Genomic DNA, 13,583 nt, shown 5'->3' with positions numbered 1-13,583 from the left:
TACAGGGTACAGCAAATCGGATCCACTGCCCCGGTTCCACTCCAAACTCAAAGATCGCATCGACCTGCCGTAGCGCCCGGCACTGAAACTCTCCGCTCGCCAGAGCCTGCTTTAAAAGCAGAATGTCGAGCATCTATTGTAATATGAATACTACAGCATCACCATTGAATACATGAGACACACCGACATGGAACCGGGATCGAATAAAAGCAGCAGTAGATCATCATCATCTTTCCGGTCGCAACATGGCTGCACCAACTGCCGACGCAGCAGAGTCAAATGCGACGAGCAAAAGCCGATTTGCACCCGCTGCTGGCAAAAGGACCTACCCTGCCGGACATTATTCCGGCTGAAATGGGAATCGACTTATCGTGATCGAGGGATCGCCTTTGGTAGATCCAAATCGAATAGATCGCCTCCTGATCAGCGGAAAAGCTCAACCGGTGCTCCAGAACGGAGTTCACCGTTTCCCGAAGACACTACATGGCTTGCAGTTCCGCCCGTCCAGCCTTGGACATTTGTGAATAACGACACTCGCTTCATGCAACGACTCTATGTCGAGGAGCAAGGATGCGCCAAACCACATCTGCTGCCGGCAGTCGATGCCAGAACAGCTCTTGGTGAGCTGGGACCGCGTGAGCCAGCATCGGCATTGTCCATGTCGCCACCCTCTTCCGACCAATTAATAGGCATCAAAGAAGCGATATTACAGAACTTACAATCACCCCTCTCACTATTTCCGTCCCTAGATGGCCTAGGAAATCAAGTACTATTCGACTATTACATGAACCAGATATGCCCGCGCACGGTACAGAGTCCTCTGTCCATGTCCCCCTTTGCATCCGTCATTCTGCCCTATTGTGTATCCGCTCCGCCCACAGTCCTGCAAGCAATCCAGGCGCTGGCCGCCTGTCACTGGTCCCAGAGTGATTCAAGGTATAGCGAACTCTCGCTGCGACTCAAGGCCCGAGTTCTGAATGGTCTCCGACATCGCATCAATACGCATCCCCAGGATATAGTCACAAAAGACCCTGAAATTCTGGTCGTGATGATGTTCTTATGCTTATATGACATTGTTGATGACTGCAACCAGCAATGGATCATACATCTGCAAGGAGCAAAAGACATCATCCGCCTTCGCCGTCGCCAGCAGATCGCGTCGAAGGGGGGAAACCACGATGTACAACAAGACCCGGTATCATCTTTCACCGAGCTTTTCTTCGCTTTCCAGGACGTCATGGGACGCACTGCTTGCGGGAAAGCCGAGCTTTTCGGCTCAACCTACTGGGGTGAAGAAGATACGACTATAAACCCGTGGATGGGTTGCAGTCCTGCCCTTGTCTCTATTCTATTCTCAATCATGGACCTGAGCCGATCTAGACAGGATATCATCTCCGAGGAAGGCCACGAAATGTTCAATGCTAGAGCTGCCGCTTTAATAAACAGACTGAAATGTATCAAGCAGGAGTCCGAAATCGACGGAGACAACCAAGTCATTCAGAAAATTGCCGAGTTGAAACGAGTGACTTCCATCGTCTATCTCAACTGCGCACTGTATGGTATGACACCATCCGACTCCATCACCAAGACCTACGTCCGGAGAATACTGAAAGACATCGTTGAGCTACTCGCCATGGAGCCATCTTGTCAGGTCGTCTGGCCGCTTTTCGTTGCTGCTGTGGAACTTGATCCTCTCGATTTTGCAATAACATTAGATCCAGATACAGGGAAGATGACGGATGGGCGGCGGCTAGTCTTGGAATTACTCATGAAGATGGGCAGAAGCAGTGTTTCTAGTGTGACTCGGGCGCGGGTCGTTATCGAGCAGGTGTGGAAGTCGCGCGACTTTTGTTTGTCGAGGTCATCCCGAGATAAGCCATCTCTCACGGATTTGAATGATTGGGAAGAGTTTGTGATGCCTGTTAGTGATGCTTTGAGCTTGGCATAAGCGTTAGCAAAAGTGAGTCATCAAATAAATTATTACTTGACATGCGGTGCATATCCGAGCGTGTCCCTGGATAGCGATTGTGTCACCAGACACCCTTCTAGTAGTTAATGTCCTCTTCGAGCACCTTATTACTATAGATTGAAGAGACGATAAGAATAACCCCCACCATTAGCTTTCACGATATATGGTGTATATTCCCCGGCTGATGCCACGTCAGATCCCCTAATGCGGGGTAGGCACACTGTCGGTAGTTCACTCACGGCCCGGGAATGGCATCCGTAGCGTCTCAATCTCATATACTAAAAGACTGAATCCTCCGAGTGGAACAACCGGAAAGATACTCCGCATATCGGAAGGGCCTACCGAGCCCCAAATGCCCAGAAACACCCCACTTTCTACTCCTCTCCTCTCCAAAACCCTTGACCCATGAACCATCTACTAATAGATAAACAAGAATACTATTCAAGTTCTCTACAGTTCCTCATCATCACTATCTAAATATACACCTTCATCCTGTCCAATAATTATATAAGAAAATGCTACTCAACAAAGTCCCCCCCGAAACCCTCTTCATCCCTCCAACCGCCCACTCTCCCAATTCCACCCGTCCAGTACTCATCTACAGAAATGCCCTTCTCGATAAGACCCCCCAAGGAGCCACCGCCGCTATCGAGCAAGCGGAATGGGTGCAGGGAGGTCATTGGAAAATAGCAGGAAATGCACTGGCAGCCGTCCCTCATTATCACTCTGTTACCCACGAGGCATATACCGTCCTCCACGGGACGGGGACTTACCGGCTTGGGAAATCTACCCTTGACCCTGATGTGGATGATAATGGTGATGAGGTTGGTGTCGTGTTTACTGCTCGCGCGGGGGATGTTTTTGTCTTTCCTGTATGTTGTCGTCTTTCCTCTCCTCTCCCATTAGAGAAAGGAATATATGAAATCGCAAAAGGGACTTTCGTTGAAAGAATATTTCTATATAGGCTGGTGTTACGCATTGCGTCACGCATACCTCGGACGACTATGAGATTATTGGGTGGTATTCACTGGTACGTTCATGGTGTTAGCTATGATAACAGGTTAGTTTGTTTCGATTTGGGATGACTGACATCGTGGCAGAATGATAAGAATTCCCGCGAGCAGCCGTGGGACTACGAGGAGGCACTAGACTCACCCGAGGAAACGGATAGGAAACGTATGATCTGCGAGTCGGTGCCTACGCCGGTGCTTGATCCTATTTATGGCAAGGAGGGACATCTGCCTCTCGTGTGGAAGCGAAACTAAGTGTCTTGGTCATTGACTGTAAATGACGGATTAGTTATGTAGATGTCGTTATATGGTTTCAGGGAAGTATGACATACTGAGATCCTAACATGATTCCAACGACAGCCTACATTGAATTAATACAGTTATTCTGCCTTGTCAAGCCAGGATCACCAGTTCCCTTTGAGCCATGCAGCATTTAACGGATCTATGCAAGATGACGCAGGATCATGCAAATTCTGGACCACAAACAACGTCACTTGTGTTACCTGAGACCCTGTACACTTGTCAGTCAGACAATGTTCTAATGCCAGCAAGTTTCTGAAGAAGTGGTGTCAAGTGTCTCACTTAGTGGCGTTTGCAATAGGACCTAACCAACCAGTCGGTTAAGATGATAGGTCATTGTCTGGTTTCTTGGTTACTGAATCATTGCAGAGAATTGATGTAAATCAACGTGAGTGAAGTGGATTATACCACAGACTGTGTCCATCCATGGATGAAGGGAGGGGTTGCACATGACGGGCGAACTGACATAAAAGCCCTACTTACCCTGGATGCTCGACTAATGTCTAGAAGTCTTAACATCCAGTTAATCATTCAGATCGTAACAGCGAACCGCAATCGATAACTTCAACATGGACTCCATCAAGAATGTTGCGTCCCAAGTGACATCCACCGACCTCAACTCAAGCATCAAGGCCTTCAAGTCCTTGATCGAGGGCGATCCCCAACTCTTCAAGCTCTCCACAGACATGTTCACTCAAACCCACCCTGGGGATCCCACCATCCCTAGCAACCTCGCTACCTTCATCATCCAATTGAACAGTCTCGTTCGCAGCGCGCCCGCATTCTCCACCCAACGCTGGGCCAGCAGCCCGTTGACCAAATTCATCGAACCATACATTCGCACACCATCCGGGTACGAGTTCTTCCTCAACTCCAAGGTCAACAGTGCTTTCCACGACATCCTCAAAGAATGGGGCAAATTCCTGCGCACCCCGGCATCAGCAGCCGTCCTAACCGACGCGCCCAATGGCTGGTTCAGCCCCGACGCGCTCTCCAACATGCCCGACTTTGAGAAAACCTTCCAGTGCGACCCAAGCAAGCCCCACTGGGGCTTTACTTCCTGGGAGGACTTCTTCAACAGAAAGCTCCGTGAGGGCGCGAGACCCATTGCCGAACCAGACAATCCCGGGATTGTTACTGCTGCTGTCGATGGAGTTACCTATAAACTCGCGACCGATATCAAGGCAAAAGATGAACTCTGGGTCAAAGACCAGCCTTACTCGCTCGAAGATATGTTTGCTGGCGATCCGATCGCCGAGAAATTTGTGGGTGGCACGATTCTCCAGGTATATCTCGAGCCCACCGGCTACCATCGCTGGCATGCACCTGTCTCGGGAGTTGTGACCAGAACTCTGGAGATCCCTGGGGTATTCTGCCCCGCTCAAAGGGACAATACGAGTCTGAATGACTGGGTGTCTGAGTCCCAGGGCTATGCGGTGCATACGGCTACTCGACACTTAATCTTCATGAAACCGATGATAAAGCGCTCGTGTGCTGCTTGTTCTCCGGGATTTTGGAACGTGGCTCGTGCGAGACGTCGGTGCTACCGGGGGATCGTGTAGAAAAGGGCCAGGAGCTGGGGATGTTCCATTATGGAGGAAGTACGCATTGTCTGATCTTTAGGCCGGAAACCAAGGTTGAGTGGAACGAGACACAGTTTGTGAAGATGGGAGAGGAGATAAGCCGTATATCCTTGGACCAGTATGGTGGTGTATCTGAGTGAGGTGCATGTATCTCAAGCTTCTTTTATGATGTACTTGCGAGTTTGGCCTGATACTAGGATGTTTGGACGTTTCCGTGGTTGTCTTTGCTATGAAGTATCATACACTTTCTGGTCTTACATTCAAAGTCTGATGACTACTACTATGATCTTTATGTCGTCTTGTGCAACTGAAGGGCACCAGGATTTATAATAATTCCGGTGCTTACTGATGTCACGGCGAATAGCCATATTAGTACACTGATGATATAATCGACAGCACGGAGTGATTCTCTGAATACAGTCCACTCGGGTTTTTGTCAATTCCACTGGTCGCATCAAACAGGGCATCGTTTGCTTTTATCAAGCACTACAGCGGGTCAGTAGTATCCCAGGGATCTGCAGGCCCTGACTCATGGCTACTTCGGACATAATCATAGAGACCGAGGAATAGAAACGCTCTCAGCAAAAGAATAATTCTGCGACAACAGAATCTGCCGATGTCTCACATCTCAACGTTCTAGAAGAGCCAAGCATTCTGGCACATGCTTGTGCAAAAACCGTAGGCTGACAGCGCTCCGACTGACCAGACAAGCCTTCTGGATCAGGCCCCCAAATTTCGAAGCAGCCCCTGTTGGTGCCAACCATCCCAATCCGCCAAATTAGATCCGACCCTATCAAAGCAGCTTTCCCGAAAAATGGCAGATCGACTAACCCTATCCCGGTCAAGCTTTGCGCACTAGCCTGCCAAGGTCTGAAGAATCGGGCTAGTTCCTTGCCTGTTTAGGAATGGCATCGGAAAATGTTTCGCGTACTAGTCCGAATGGGGTTGGTAAATATGGGGCCACATGGCTAAAAGGGAAACCATCCCCGGTGGAGGAGCTACTGACCCGAAAAACCCTCGACAGTCAGTTGTCATCAGTCTTGTCCGAGTCAACTCGCCCCCCGAGTGACCCCAGTTTAATTGCGAACTCCTGTAATCTTGCTGCGATGGAGTCTGTTGCTTTAATTGGATCGTCCGACTGACTATCAGCAGATCCCAACACGGTTGCAACTTGCAACAGCAACAGCATAACTGTCGGATAGCTCGGACCAACCGCTCCGCTATCTCCTGAGCAGAGGAGCGAAAGTGAAAGTTGCTGCTATCTCCTCCATTACGAGCAAGAACCCAATTTTCCTGGGTCAAAGTACACCAGACCCAGGTGGAGTCTATCGTGGCTACCAATGGCCAGGCTTGACGAGAGACAGACACCAGTCTGCTGCAGTGCTGTCCCTTTTTTTCAGGGACAAAATGGCAGATTGCCCCTATTTTTAAAAGTCGAGTTTGGGCCCTTGCCCCTGAAAGCTGCCTATAGTGGGAATTAGCCCCCGCCGATGCCTCGGAGACTAAGTGCCGACTCGCTCCGTGATTGGCTGCCACCATCTTTGCTTCTGTGCTATCGATAGCTTGCTCGCTAGAAGCCAAAGAGGCACTTTTTTTTTATCTCCAGCGCTATAACTCCGTCAAATGGCTCCTCCTTCTCCTCCTCCTTCTCCCTTCCCCCCCTTCTTCTTCCTGCCTGCCACGAGCCATGAACCTGAAACCATTGCTGTCATCCTTCCCCCAGAATAGCCACGAACCCGCCCATCCCCATCCCGCATCCAAACCCACCACCACCTGAGTCGGTCACCCCCAGACTCCTACTACCGACACTGTTACCACGCGCTCCTCACACATCCGCCGTTATGTTCTATCTTCGCCATGCCTGGCTCCTGGGGGCGCTAGCCAGCCTGGTGTCCGCCGCTGATACCGATTGCAACCCTACCAACACCACATGCCCCGCCGACGCGGCACTGTCCACCGAGCACACATGGTGGTTCAACGAGACGCTAGATGACACACTCTGGGACATGCAGACGGGGGAGATATCATACACGTCGGAGGGAGCCGACTTCAGTATCAAGACGGAAAATGCCTCCACCCTGTTGGTGTCGAACTTCTACATCTTCTTCGGGGTGATGGAGGCGCATGTCAAGATGGCCAAGGGTGCCGGAATCATCAGCAGCGTGATCCTGCAATCCGATGACCTGGACGAGATCGATTGGGAGTGGGTGGGATACAACACCAGTCAGGTGCAATCCGACTTCTTCGGCAAGGGAAACACAACGACGAGTGATCGCGGTGGCTACCATGCCGTCGAGAACGCGGATACCGAATTTCACAACTACACGTCCTACTGGGATAAAGATCGTCTGGAGTGGTGGATTGATGGCGAACTGAGGCGCACGGTCAACTACTCGGAACCTCTCACCGTCTATGGCAAGAACTATCCCCAGACGCCGTGCCGAGTCAAGGTCAGCAATTGGCCCGTGGGAATTCCGTCGCAGTCCATCGGAAACATCGAATGGGGTGGTGGTTTGGTCAACTGGACCAACTTGCCCTTTACGATGACGGTGCAGAAGATCCGTGTCCAGGATTTCTCCTCGGGCAAGGAGTATGAATATATTGGCCACAATGGGTCTTATGACAGTATCAAGATTATTAGGTAAGTTTCCATTGATTCTCCGTCAAAGTGGTAGAGAGCCGTTAGCCTAACTGGTATTTGTTTATAGTGGAAACTCCACTGCCAGCAAAGAAATCTCCAAGACCCCCGCCAAGTCCCTCTCCCAGAAATGGGACGACTTGGGCACAGCAGCCCACATTGGCGTCTACTGCGGTGCCGCTGCCTTCGCCGCCCTCTGTATCGCCGGCTTTGTGCTTTACTTCCTGCGTCAACGCCGCCAAGGTCGTCTCGAGCGCGCCCTGGGTGAAGGTCAGGGGGCTGCCGTGGACCCGACTGAGATGGAGACGTACAAGAAGCAATGGAGACAAAGCGACTGGACGACCCGTCGTGGGTACCAAGCAGTTGGGCAATAGCCTTGCTGTTTTTGCCTTTCGTTGTGCGGAATGTTTTACGATGGGTGAAGCACACGTTTGTTGTTTTATCACTTTCTCCTTTTATTAACCATACTGGTCAGCTTTTGACACATCCATGGCACAATACTTGTTACATTATTTTTGAGATACATATTGAGCGATTTAATGCGTGGTCTACCTTTGATATTTATTATCCATAATCGTGTATATAGATGGAGCGTTTTTCTTGAAATTATAGACCAATTAATGTACATTAATATAAGATACCATGAATCCCTCTCTTAACACTCGATGAGCTAGGTGCACAGCAAAATCTCGGTTGAGGATAATTTGTTATGTGGCACTGCAGCATAGCCACTACTCTGTAGATACATCCAATGATCGACATACAGTTCATTATCCACGCAAGTCTCATGCAAGTTTATGCAAGGGGTTAATGACTTGCCACGCAGAGTCTATTACAATTACCCGGGCTTTGCGCGCTGTCTACGGAGTAACTCACTACTCGTACATTGTGTTGTAAGCAAGTCCAGCTGTTGCCAACCCCCTCACATAATAGAGACACTGTCATATGATGGTAGAATCCCATGCTTTATGCCCGCAATCACATAAGCAGTGTCAAATCACATAACTGGCTAGACTGTAGATGAGACAAATAGCAACCCTAGAGTATATGCACCAACAATAGCGGTGAAAGCGTTCTAGACTGAGCAACGTCAGCATCCATCTAGTACATACTGGCACGGAGATATATAGCTAGTAGTAGTAGTAACTATCCCCAGTCCCCCACATACTACTTCCCCATCGTGAAAGACAACTACACTCTACCATGACCATCTCCACCAAAACCATCACCGTCTTCGGTGCTACCGGTGCTTAACCCCAACCCCTATACAATAAGAACTATCTAACTAACTAAACTAAATATTCTATCAGGCCGCCAAGGCAGCTCCGTCGTCCGCTCCCTCGTCCAAAACCCTACCTTCCACGTACGCGCCATAACCCGGAACCCATCCTCGAGCAAAGCCAAAGAACTCGCTTCCCTCGGAGCAGAGCTAGTCAAAGCCGATGGCTTTAACCGAGAGGAACTCCAGCAGGCGTTTCGGGGTAGTTGGGGGGCGTTTGTGAATACGAATTCGGAGGATCCGGTATATACCCCCTTCCCCTCTACCAACCGGAGGAATGATATTGATTGATAATTTCTATAGGAGTTAGAGGCTAAAGGCCTCAACGACGCCGACCTCGGCGGAAACATCATCGAATGCGCCGCCCTCTCCGGCGTGCAGCATCTCGTGTATAGTTCGGGTGTGGCCATCTCAGAAATGACGAATGGAGCGGTGGAATGTCCTGGACTTGACTGTACCACCCCCTTTCCCTTATCCCCCACTAATCCAATCATCTTATCTAACGAAAGAAAATAATACAGTAAAGGTTCAAGTCGAACGAAAAGCCTACACCACCCCCGGCTTCAAAACCATCACCCCCATCGTCGCCGCCTGGTTCATGGAGAATTGGCTCGAACCCGACTACGCCGACTTATTCGGCGGATGGCCCACCTTCCCTGACGCCGAGGGATATCTAACCTACAAGACCCCCTTCTGGGGAGGGAAAGAAGATTTCCCCTGGATCAGTATGAAAGATGATTTTGGGGATTTGGTGCATGGGGTTTTTGTGAACCCGCTGCGCTGGAATCGAAGGCTGATTCAGGGGTCGAGTGATATTGTTTCGTCGGCGGAGGTGGTGAATACGTTTGTTTCTGGTGAGATCTCTCTCTTCCATCTATGGAGGGATAATTGCTAATGCGGTGCTGGTGGTGGGTATAGTTACTGGTAAAAAGGCCCGGTATGAGGTCCTAGCGGATCCGAATGATATGAATACCAAAGGGGAGTATTGGCGGGAACAGGAGCGCGATGTGTTTGTGTATTCCCAGTACAGGGATGGGGAGTATTTCGGGAATGGACCGACGGAGATTCAGACGGCGGCGGCGTTGAAGAAGGCGGCGTTTACGGCCAAGGGGGGCAAGGGGAGGGAGACGCTGATTACGGTGAGGGAGTTTATGGAGAGGGAGTTTAAGAAGGTGTAGTGGGAGAGAATATGTGTGCGGTGTCTACACTATCTGCTCAAAGACAGTTTTAGTGTCGTCTTGCATTCCAGGGCATATTGATGAGTACTTACTGATCTGAATAGCCAATCGCCGTTCATAGATGGGTGCCCTATATCCCTTGCACTTCTGGCTGGTGCTTTATGCGCGGGTTGGAGTAGCGGTGAATTGCTCGCATCGAACCCATCATGCAATTTCTTAATTACCAAGAGAATTATTTGTCTAGAAAGGGGAAGAGCAGGCAAGGATTCCCAGAGCCTGGTGCATGATTAAACTGAGAACCATCATCTTGACCAAGTATTTGCACAGTTCCCAGACAATGAGTGAGCTACGGGATAAAATACCCCAATGTAGCTTCTTATATTTGCAAAAAAAAAAAAATAAGTTTATAATACATAAAGACAGGCGAGAAATGAAGGACCAGCTATACACCTCAATACCACCACTAGACTTTGATAGACCTTCTCTGTTCTCCCTAAAGAGAATAACAAGGTCCACCCAACCACCTAAAATAAACGAATGACAACGAATGACAACGAATGATACCACGAATGATACCACGAATGATACAACTCACCGGTTCTGAACCTAGCAAGAAGCCACAGAAGGATAATTTTCGCAAGCTTTGGACTTCTTTCCCCCAGTGACTTGCACATCGTCCCAGGTCCAGTCCGTGCAGCTGCCAGACCCGCAAAGAAGATAGATCTCAGTAGCGCCACTGTCCACACTACCAGTCACACCATCCAGCTTGACGTCAGTGATAGTGACACCGTTCGTCGGCTTACCCGTAGGCTTGCCGTTTTCGTAATCCTGCTGGATCACGACACCGTAATCGGAAATGCCGGACATGATGATGTTGGAGTAGGTGATCTCAGACACAGAGCCAGTGGCACCAGCGACGGTCTTGATGCGGACAGCATTCTCGGAGTTGCTCACGGTGGAGTGTTCGATGGTGACGTTCTTGACGACGTTGTTGGAGCGACCGCCCACAGAGCCGATGGAGAGACCGTGGCCGCCAATGCAGGTGCCGCCGGTGAACCAGATGTTCTGTATTCAGTCAGCATACGGAACCTATGGTAGGCATTCCAACGCAGTACTCACCTCGCCAGAGTTAACCGCAAGACAGTCATCCTGGTTATGAACCCACGGTTTAATGATGTTCACACCGACCGAGTTGCCAACATCAAACGCATCAGTGTTGTGTCCGCCCTGGGTGTCGCCGTCCGCGTTGTTGATGGTGATGTCAGTCAGAGTGATGCCATCCGACTCGACACTAAATGCCATGAGGGGCGTGTTCTTGATATTCAGTCCAGTAATAGACGAGGAGTCAAGGCCATGGGCGTAAAAGAACTTGGGCTTCTTCTTTCCGCTGGTTCCCTTGCCGTCCCACCACCGCGCACCGTCGCAGTCGATGAGGTGGCCTGAGGCACCGGTGACGGTGATCTGTTCGCCACTCATGGAGATCAAGGGACCTGCCCATTCTTCATAATCAAAGGTGGTAGTGCCCGCGAAGATGACGTTGGTACCCTTGGTGAGACCCGTCAGGTCGAGAGTGGTTCCAGCTGGAACTTCAATGTTGTCAAGGGTAATAGTAGAGCACTTCGCCTTGCCCGCTTTGGCAGCGGCAGCGGTGTTGAAGGTGCAGCTGTCCCGGGCTTCGATGGGAGTGGCAGAAGCGAGGGTTGCCCCGGCGGCCAGGCCGTAGGCAAGAAGAGAAGCAAAGGAGTGCATGGCTAATCGATAGCGATAGAAAAGAAAGACAGAAAGAGTGTACTTGCTCTGATGTTGAATGAGTGTGGAATTAGGAAGAAAGAAATAAACAAAACCGATTCAGCATCGCAGACACCGGTTCTTATATCTACATTTCTTGCAAGGCCCTTTCGATCGGAACTTTTCTAAAAGCCGACAGCCCCTGAAGAGAGGGTATAGTCCAGGGTCCTCGTTTCATGTTAAATGTTGTCTCAAAAGTTGCCTTTCCTAGCGAACCCAAATTCGACATGAGTGGTCGATTAATCTATACCTGCCGTGGTGGCTAATCACCCGACGGGTTCCGCGGGGATCGAACGGGTTCGCAAGTTGATGAAATGAAGAAAAGAAAGCTCCTCTCGAAAGCTCCTCTCCCGAGCAAAACCCTATTGTAAAAGGTGGCAAGAGAAATAATTGCTCATATAGTCGCCGCTGCCCCTGTACATGATGAAGCAGCACTTGAATGGCCTTCACAAGCAGCCGCCAGCCCTGAAGGAAGCAGATGTGATAGGCCGCTTCAGCAGTGTACGAGTACGAGAACCGCTATGTCAATCCTGGAAAATCTGCAGCCTGAGATGCAGGGTCTGCGGCAATTCTAGTGCTTTGCCATTCCACCAATGAACAGGCCATGAACTCCCGGTGTGCCAGATCCCGTACCGTAACCGGCTAGTCTGTAGGTAATGCTAATATCAGAGATTCGTTGTGAAACTAGTGCAGCCTCCATTCGTTCCTTCGATGGCTGGATCAGGAATAGTGCTCTCGACTCGCTAATCAGGGTCGAAAGCTTGCCGACGATAAGCAAATCGGAGTGGGGCCGGTCAAGAAGAGGAATTGGGAAGGGAAAAGGAGGGAGCCATTGGCCAACGGTGAGCGGATACGGGGGAATTACGAATCACGCAATGGAAAGAGGCAAATTTGCGTGTCCAAAGGCGTTTATCAAGCTATGATTCCAGATTGAGCAAGATTGTGTACCAGAAACAGCATCAACATGGTAGTCTCGCTATCCGATGGAGGCTATCGAGCAAACTCTCGACCTGCGTAGAATGAGAGTAGATGGTAAGGCAGTTCTGGCCCGAATGGTCATGTCCTGGTGTACCGGCATGGATAGCACACATAGTTCCCATGGAGGCGGCTGGAACCAATGATGCGCCATTAATATGTTCGAAATTAGCTCATCAATTGGCCGACTCTGTTCTTCTAGCCCCTCTTCAAAGAAACAAGCTATACCGAAGCTTAGCCGGTCCAGCATCGAGCTAATGCACCCGTGCGTGCAGCAAACTAGTCAGTGTATTGGTTCTCCACCGAGGAAAAGTTCTTCTAGAGACAAACGAGCAGGGTCCTAGTTTAGCGGGGTTTATATTAGCAGTTATCCACAGTTACCCAGGGGTCCTGAAGACTCGAAAGGCTTACCAACAAGAAAAATCGGCCAGGCACTCGTGTGAATCTGCCTAACAATTTTTGGAACATCGTATTAATCAGGTTCTGCACGTGCAGGCGAGCAACACGAGGTGTCTTGGGTCATATTATAATTGCAGCTTTGCGAAAATGATGTAGAGTCGGTGAATATAGATCGAGCATTGCTGTTGAGAGCAGAGAGATATGTGGCGCATTGGGAAGGGGGTGGAGGCAGAAAGCGGGATGAAGGATTGAGAGTCAAGGTTACGTTGACGTTTCCAGAGATACCTACATTGCGTGCGTATTTCTGCTTGCGGGTATTCCTTAATTACCAGGCATCTGATTAATCTAGCCAGCATAAGGCATGAAAATAGCTAATAGTATACCTGACCAGCTAGCTTGGCTCAAAATTGACACCGTTGACAATGGATTTACCCATGCTACAGCTATTTTCATGGTTTCATGCT

The 13,583-nt window shown here is 49.9% G+C and overlaps 6 protein-coding genes across 6 annotated transcripts; 5 read left to right on the top strand and 1 right to left on the bottom strand.

Annotated features, from left to right (window-relative positions):
- Window positions 1–187: 187 nt before the first annotated feature.
- Window positions 188–1,948, top strand: ASPBRDRAFT_32581 (Zn(II)2Cys6 transcription factor; the record flags this gene model as incomplete). Its single annotated transcript, XM_067623037.1, has 1 exon — window positions 188–1,948. The coding sequence occupies one exon, from the start codon at window positions 188–190 to the stop codon at window positions 1,946–1,948; it is 1,761 nt and encodes a 586-aa protein (XP_067476062.1).
- Window positions 1,949–2,484: 536 nt separating this feature from the next.
- On the top strand, window positions 2,485–3,234 carry ASPBRDRAFT_131669 (cupin domain-containing protein; the record flags this gene model as incomplete). Its single annotated transcript, XM_067618355.1, has 3 exons — window positions 2,485–2,841; window positions 2,934–2,999; window positions 3,070–3,234. 3 exons carry the CDS (start codon window positions 2,485–2,487, stop codon window positions 3,232–3,234), a joined length of 588 nt encoding a protein of 195 aa, XP_067476061.1.
- Window positions 3,235–3,848: 614 nt separating this feature from the next.
- Window positions 3,849–5,002, top strand: ASPBRDRAFT_57381 (uncharacterized protein; the record flags this gene model as incomplete). Its single annotated transcript, XM_067627730.1, has 2 exons — window positions 3,849–4,677; window positions 4,707–5,002. The coding sequence occupies 2 exons, from the start codon at window positions 3,849–3,851 to the stop codon at window positions 5,000–5,002; spliced, it is 1,125 nt and encodes a 374-aa protein (XP_067476060.1).
- A 1,550-nt stretch (window positions 5,003–6,552) lies between these two features.
- On the top strand, window positions 6,553–7,908 carry ASPBRDRAFT_286391 (glycoside hydrolase family 16 protein). The gene is made up of 2 exons (XM_067622539.1): window positions 6,553–7,503; window positions 7,571–7,908. Exons 1-2 carry the CDS (start codon window positions 6,704–6,706, stop codon window positions 7,872–7,874), a joined length of 1,104 nt encoding a protein of 367 aa, XP_067476059.1. The 5' UTR covers window positions 6,553–6,703; the 3' UTR covers window positions 7,875–7,908.
- Window positions 7,909–8,659: 751 nt separating this feature from the next.
- On the top strand, window positions 8,660–10,355 carry ASPBRDRAFT_46089 (NmrA/HSCARG family protein). The gene is made up of 5 exons (XM_067625553.1): window positions 8,660–8,746; window positions 8,811–9,022; window positions 9,083–9,233; window positions 9,301–9,633; window positions 9,698–10,355. The coding sequence occupies exons 1-5, from the start codon at window positions 8,704–8,706 to the stop codon at window positions 9,955–9,957; spliced, it is 999 nt and encodes a 332-aa protein (XP_067476058.1). The 5' UTR covers window positions 8,660–8,703; the 3' UTR covers window positions 9,958–10,355.
- A 208-nt stretch (window positions 10,356–10,563) lies between these two features.
- Window positions 10,564–11,706, bottom strand: ASPBRDRAFT_198402 (glycoside hydrolase family 28 protein; the record flags this gene model as incomplete). The annotated part of the gene is made up of 2 exons (XM_067621199.1): window positions 10,564–11,022; window positions 11,077–11,706. 2 exons carry the CDS (start codon window positions 11,704–11,706, stop codon window positions 10,564–10,566), a joined length of 1,089 nt encoding a protein of 362 aa, XP_067476057.1.
- Window positions 11,707–13,583: the final 1,877 nt, after the last annotated feature.

The sequence above is a fragment of the Aspergillus brasiliensis genome, assembly GCF_001889945.1.
Source record: "Aspergillus brasiliensis CBS 101740 unplaced genomic scaffold ASPBRscaffold_11, whole genome shotgun sequence".
In the NCBI taxonomy this organism is placed as follows: Eukaryota; Fungi; Ascomycota; class Eurotiomycetes; order Eurotiales; family Aspergillaceae; genus Aspergillus; species Aspergillus brasiliensis.
This window is presented reverse-complemented; position numbering and strand designations above follow the sequence as displayed.

Coding starts and splice junctions, on each gene's coding strand:
- ASPBRDRAFT_286391 (XM_067622539.1), top strand. CDS start 6,704: ATGTTCTATCTTCGCCATGCCTGGCTCCTGGGGGCGCTAGCCAGCCTG. Junction 7,504..7,570: donor GACAGTATCAAGATTATTAG/GTAAGTTTCCAT, acceptor ATTTGTTTATAG/TGGAAACTCCACTGCCAGCA.
- ASPBRDRAFT_46089 (XM_067625553.1), top strand. CDS start 8,704: ATGACCATCTCCACCAAAACCATCACCGTCTTCGGTGCTACCG. Junction 9,023..9,082: donor ATACGAATTCGGAGGATCCG/GTATATACCCCC, acceptor TAATTTCTATAG/GAGTTAGAGGCTAAAGGCCT. Junction 9,234..9,300: donor GGAATGTCCTGGACTTGACT/GTACCACCCCCT, acceptor AAAATAATACAG/TAAAGGTTCAAGTCGAACGA.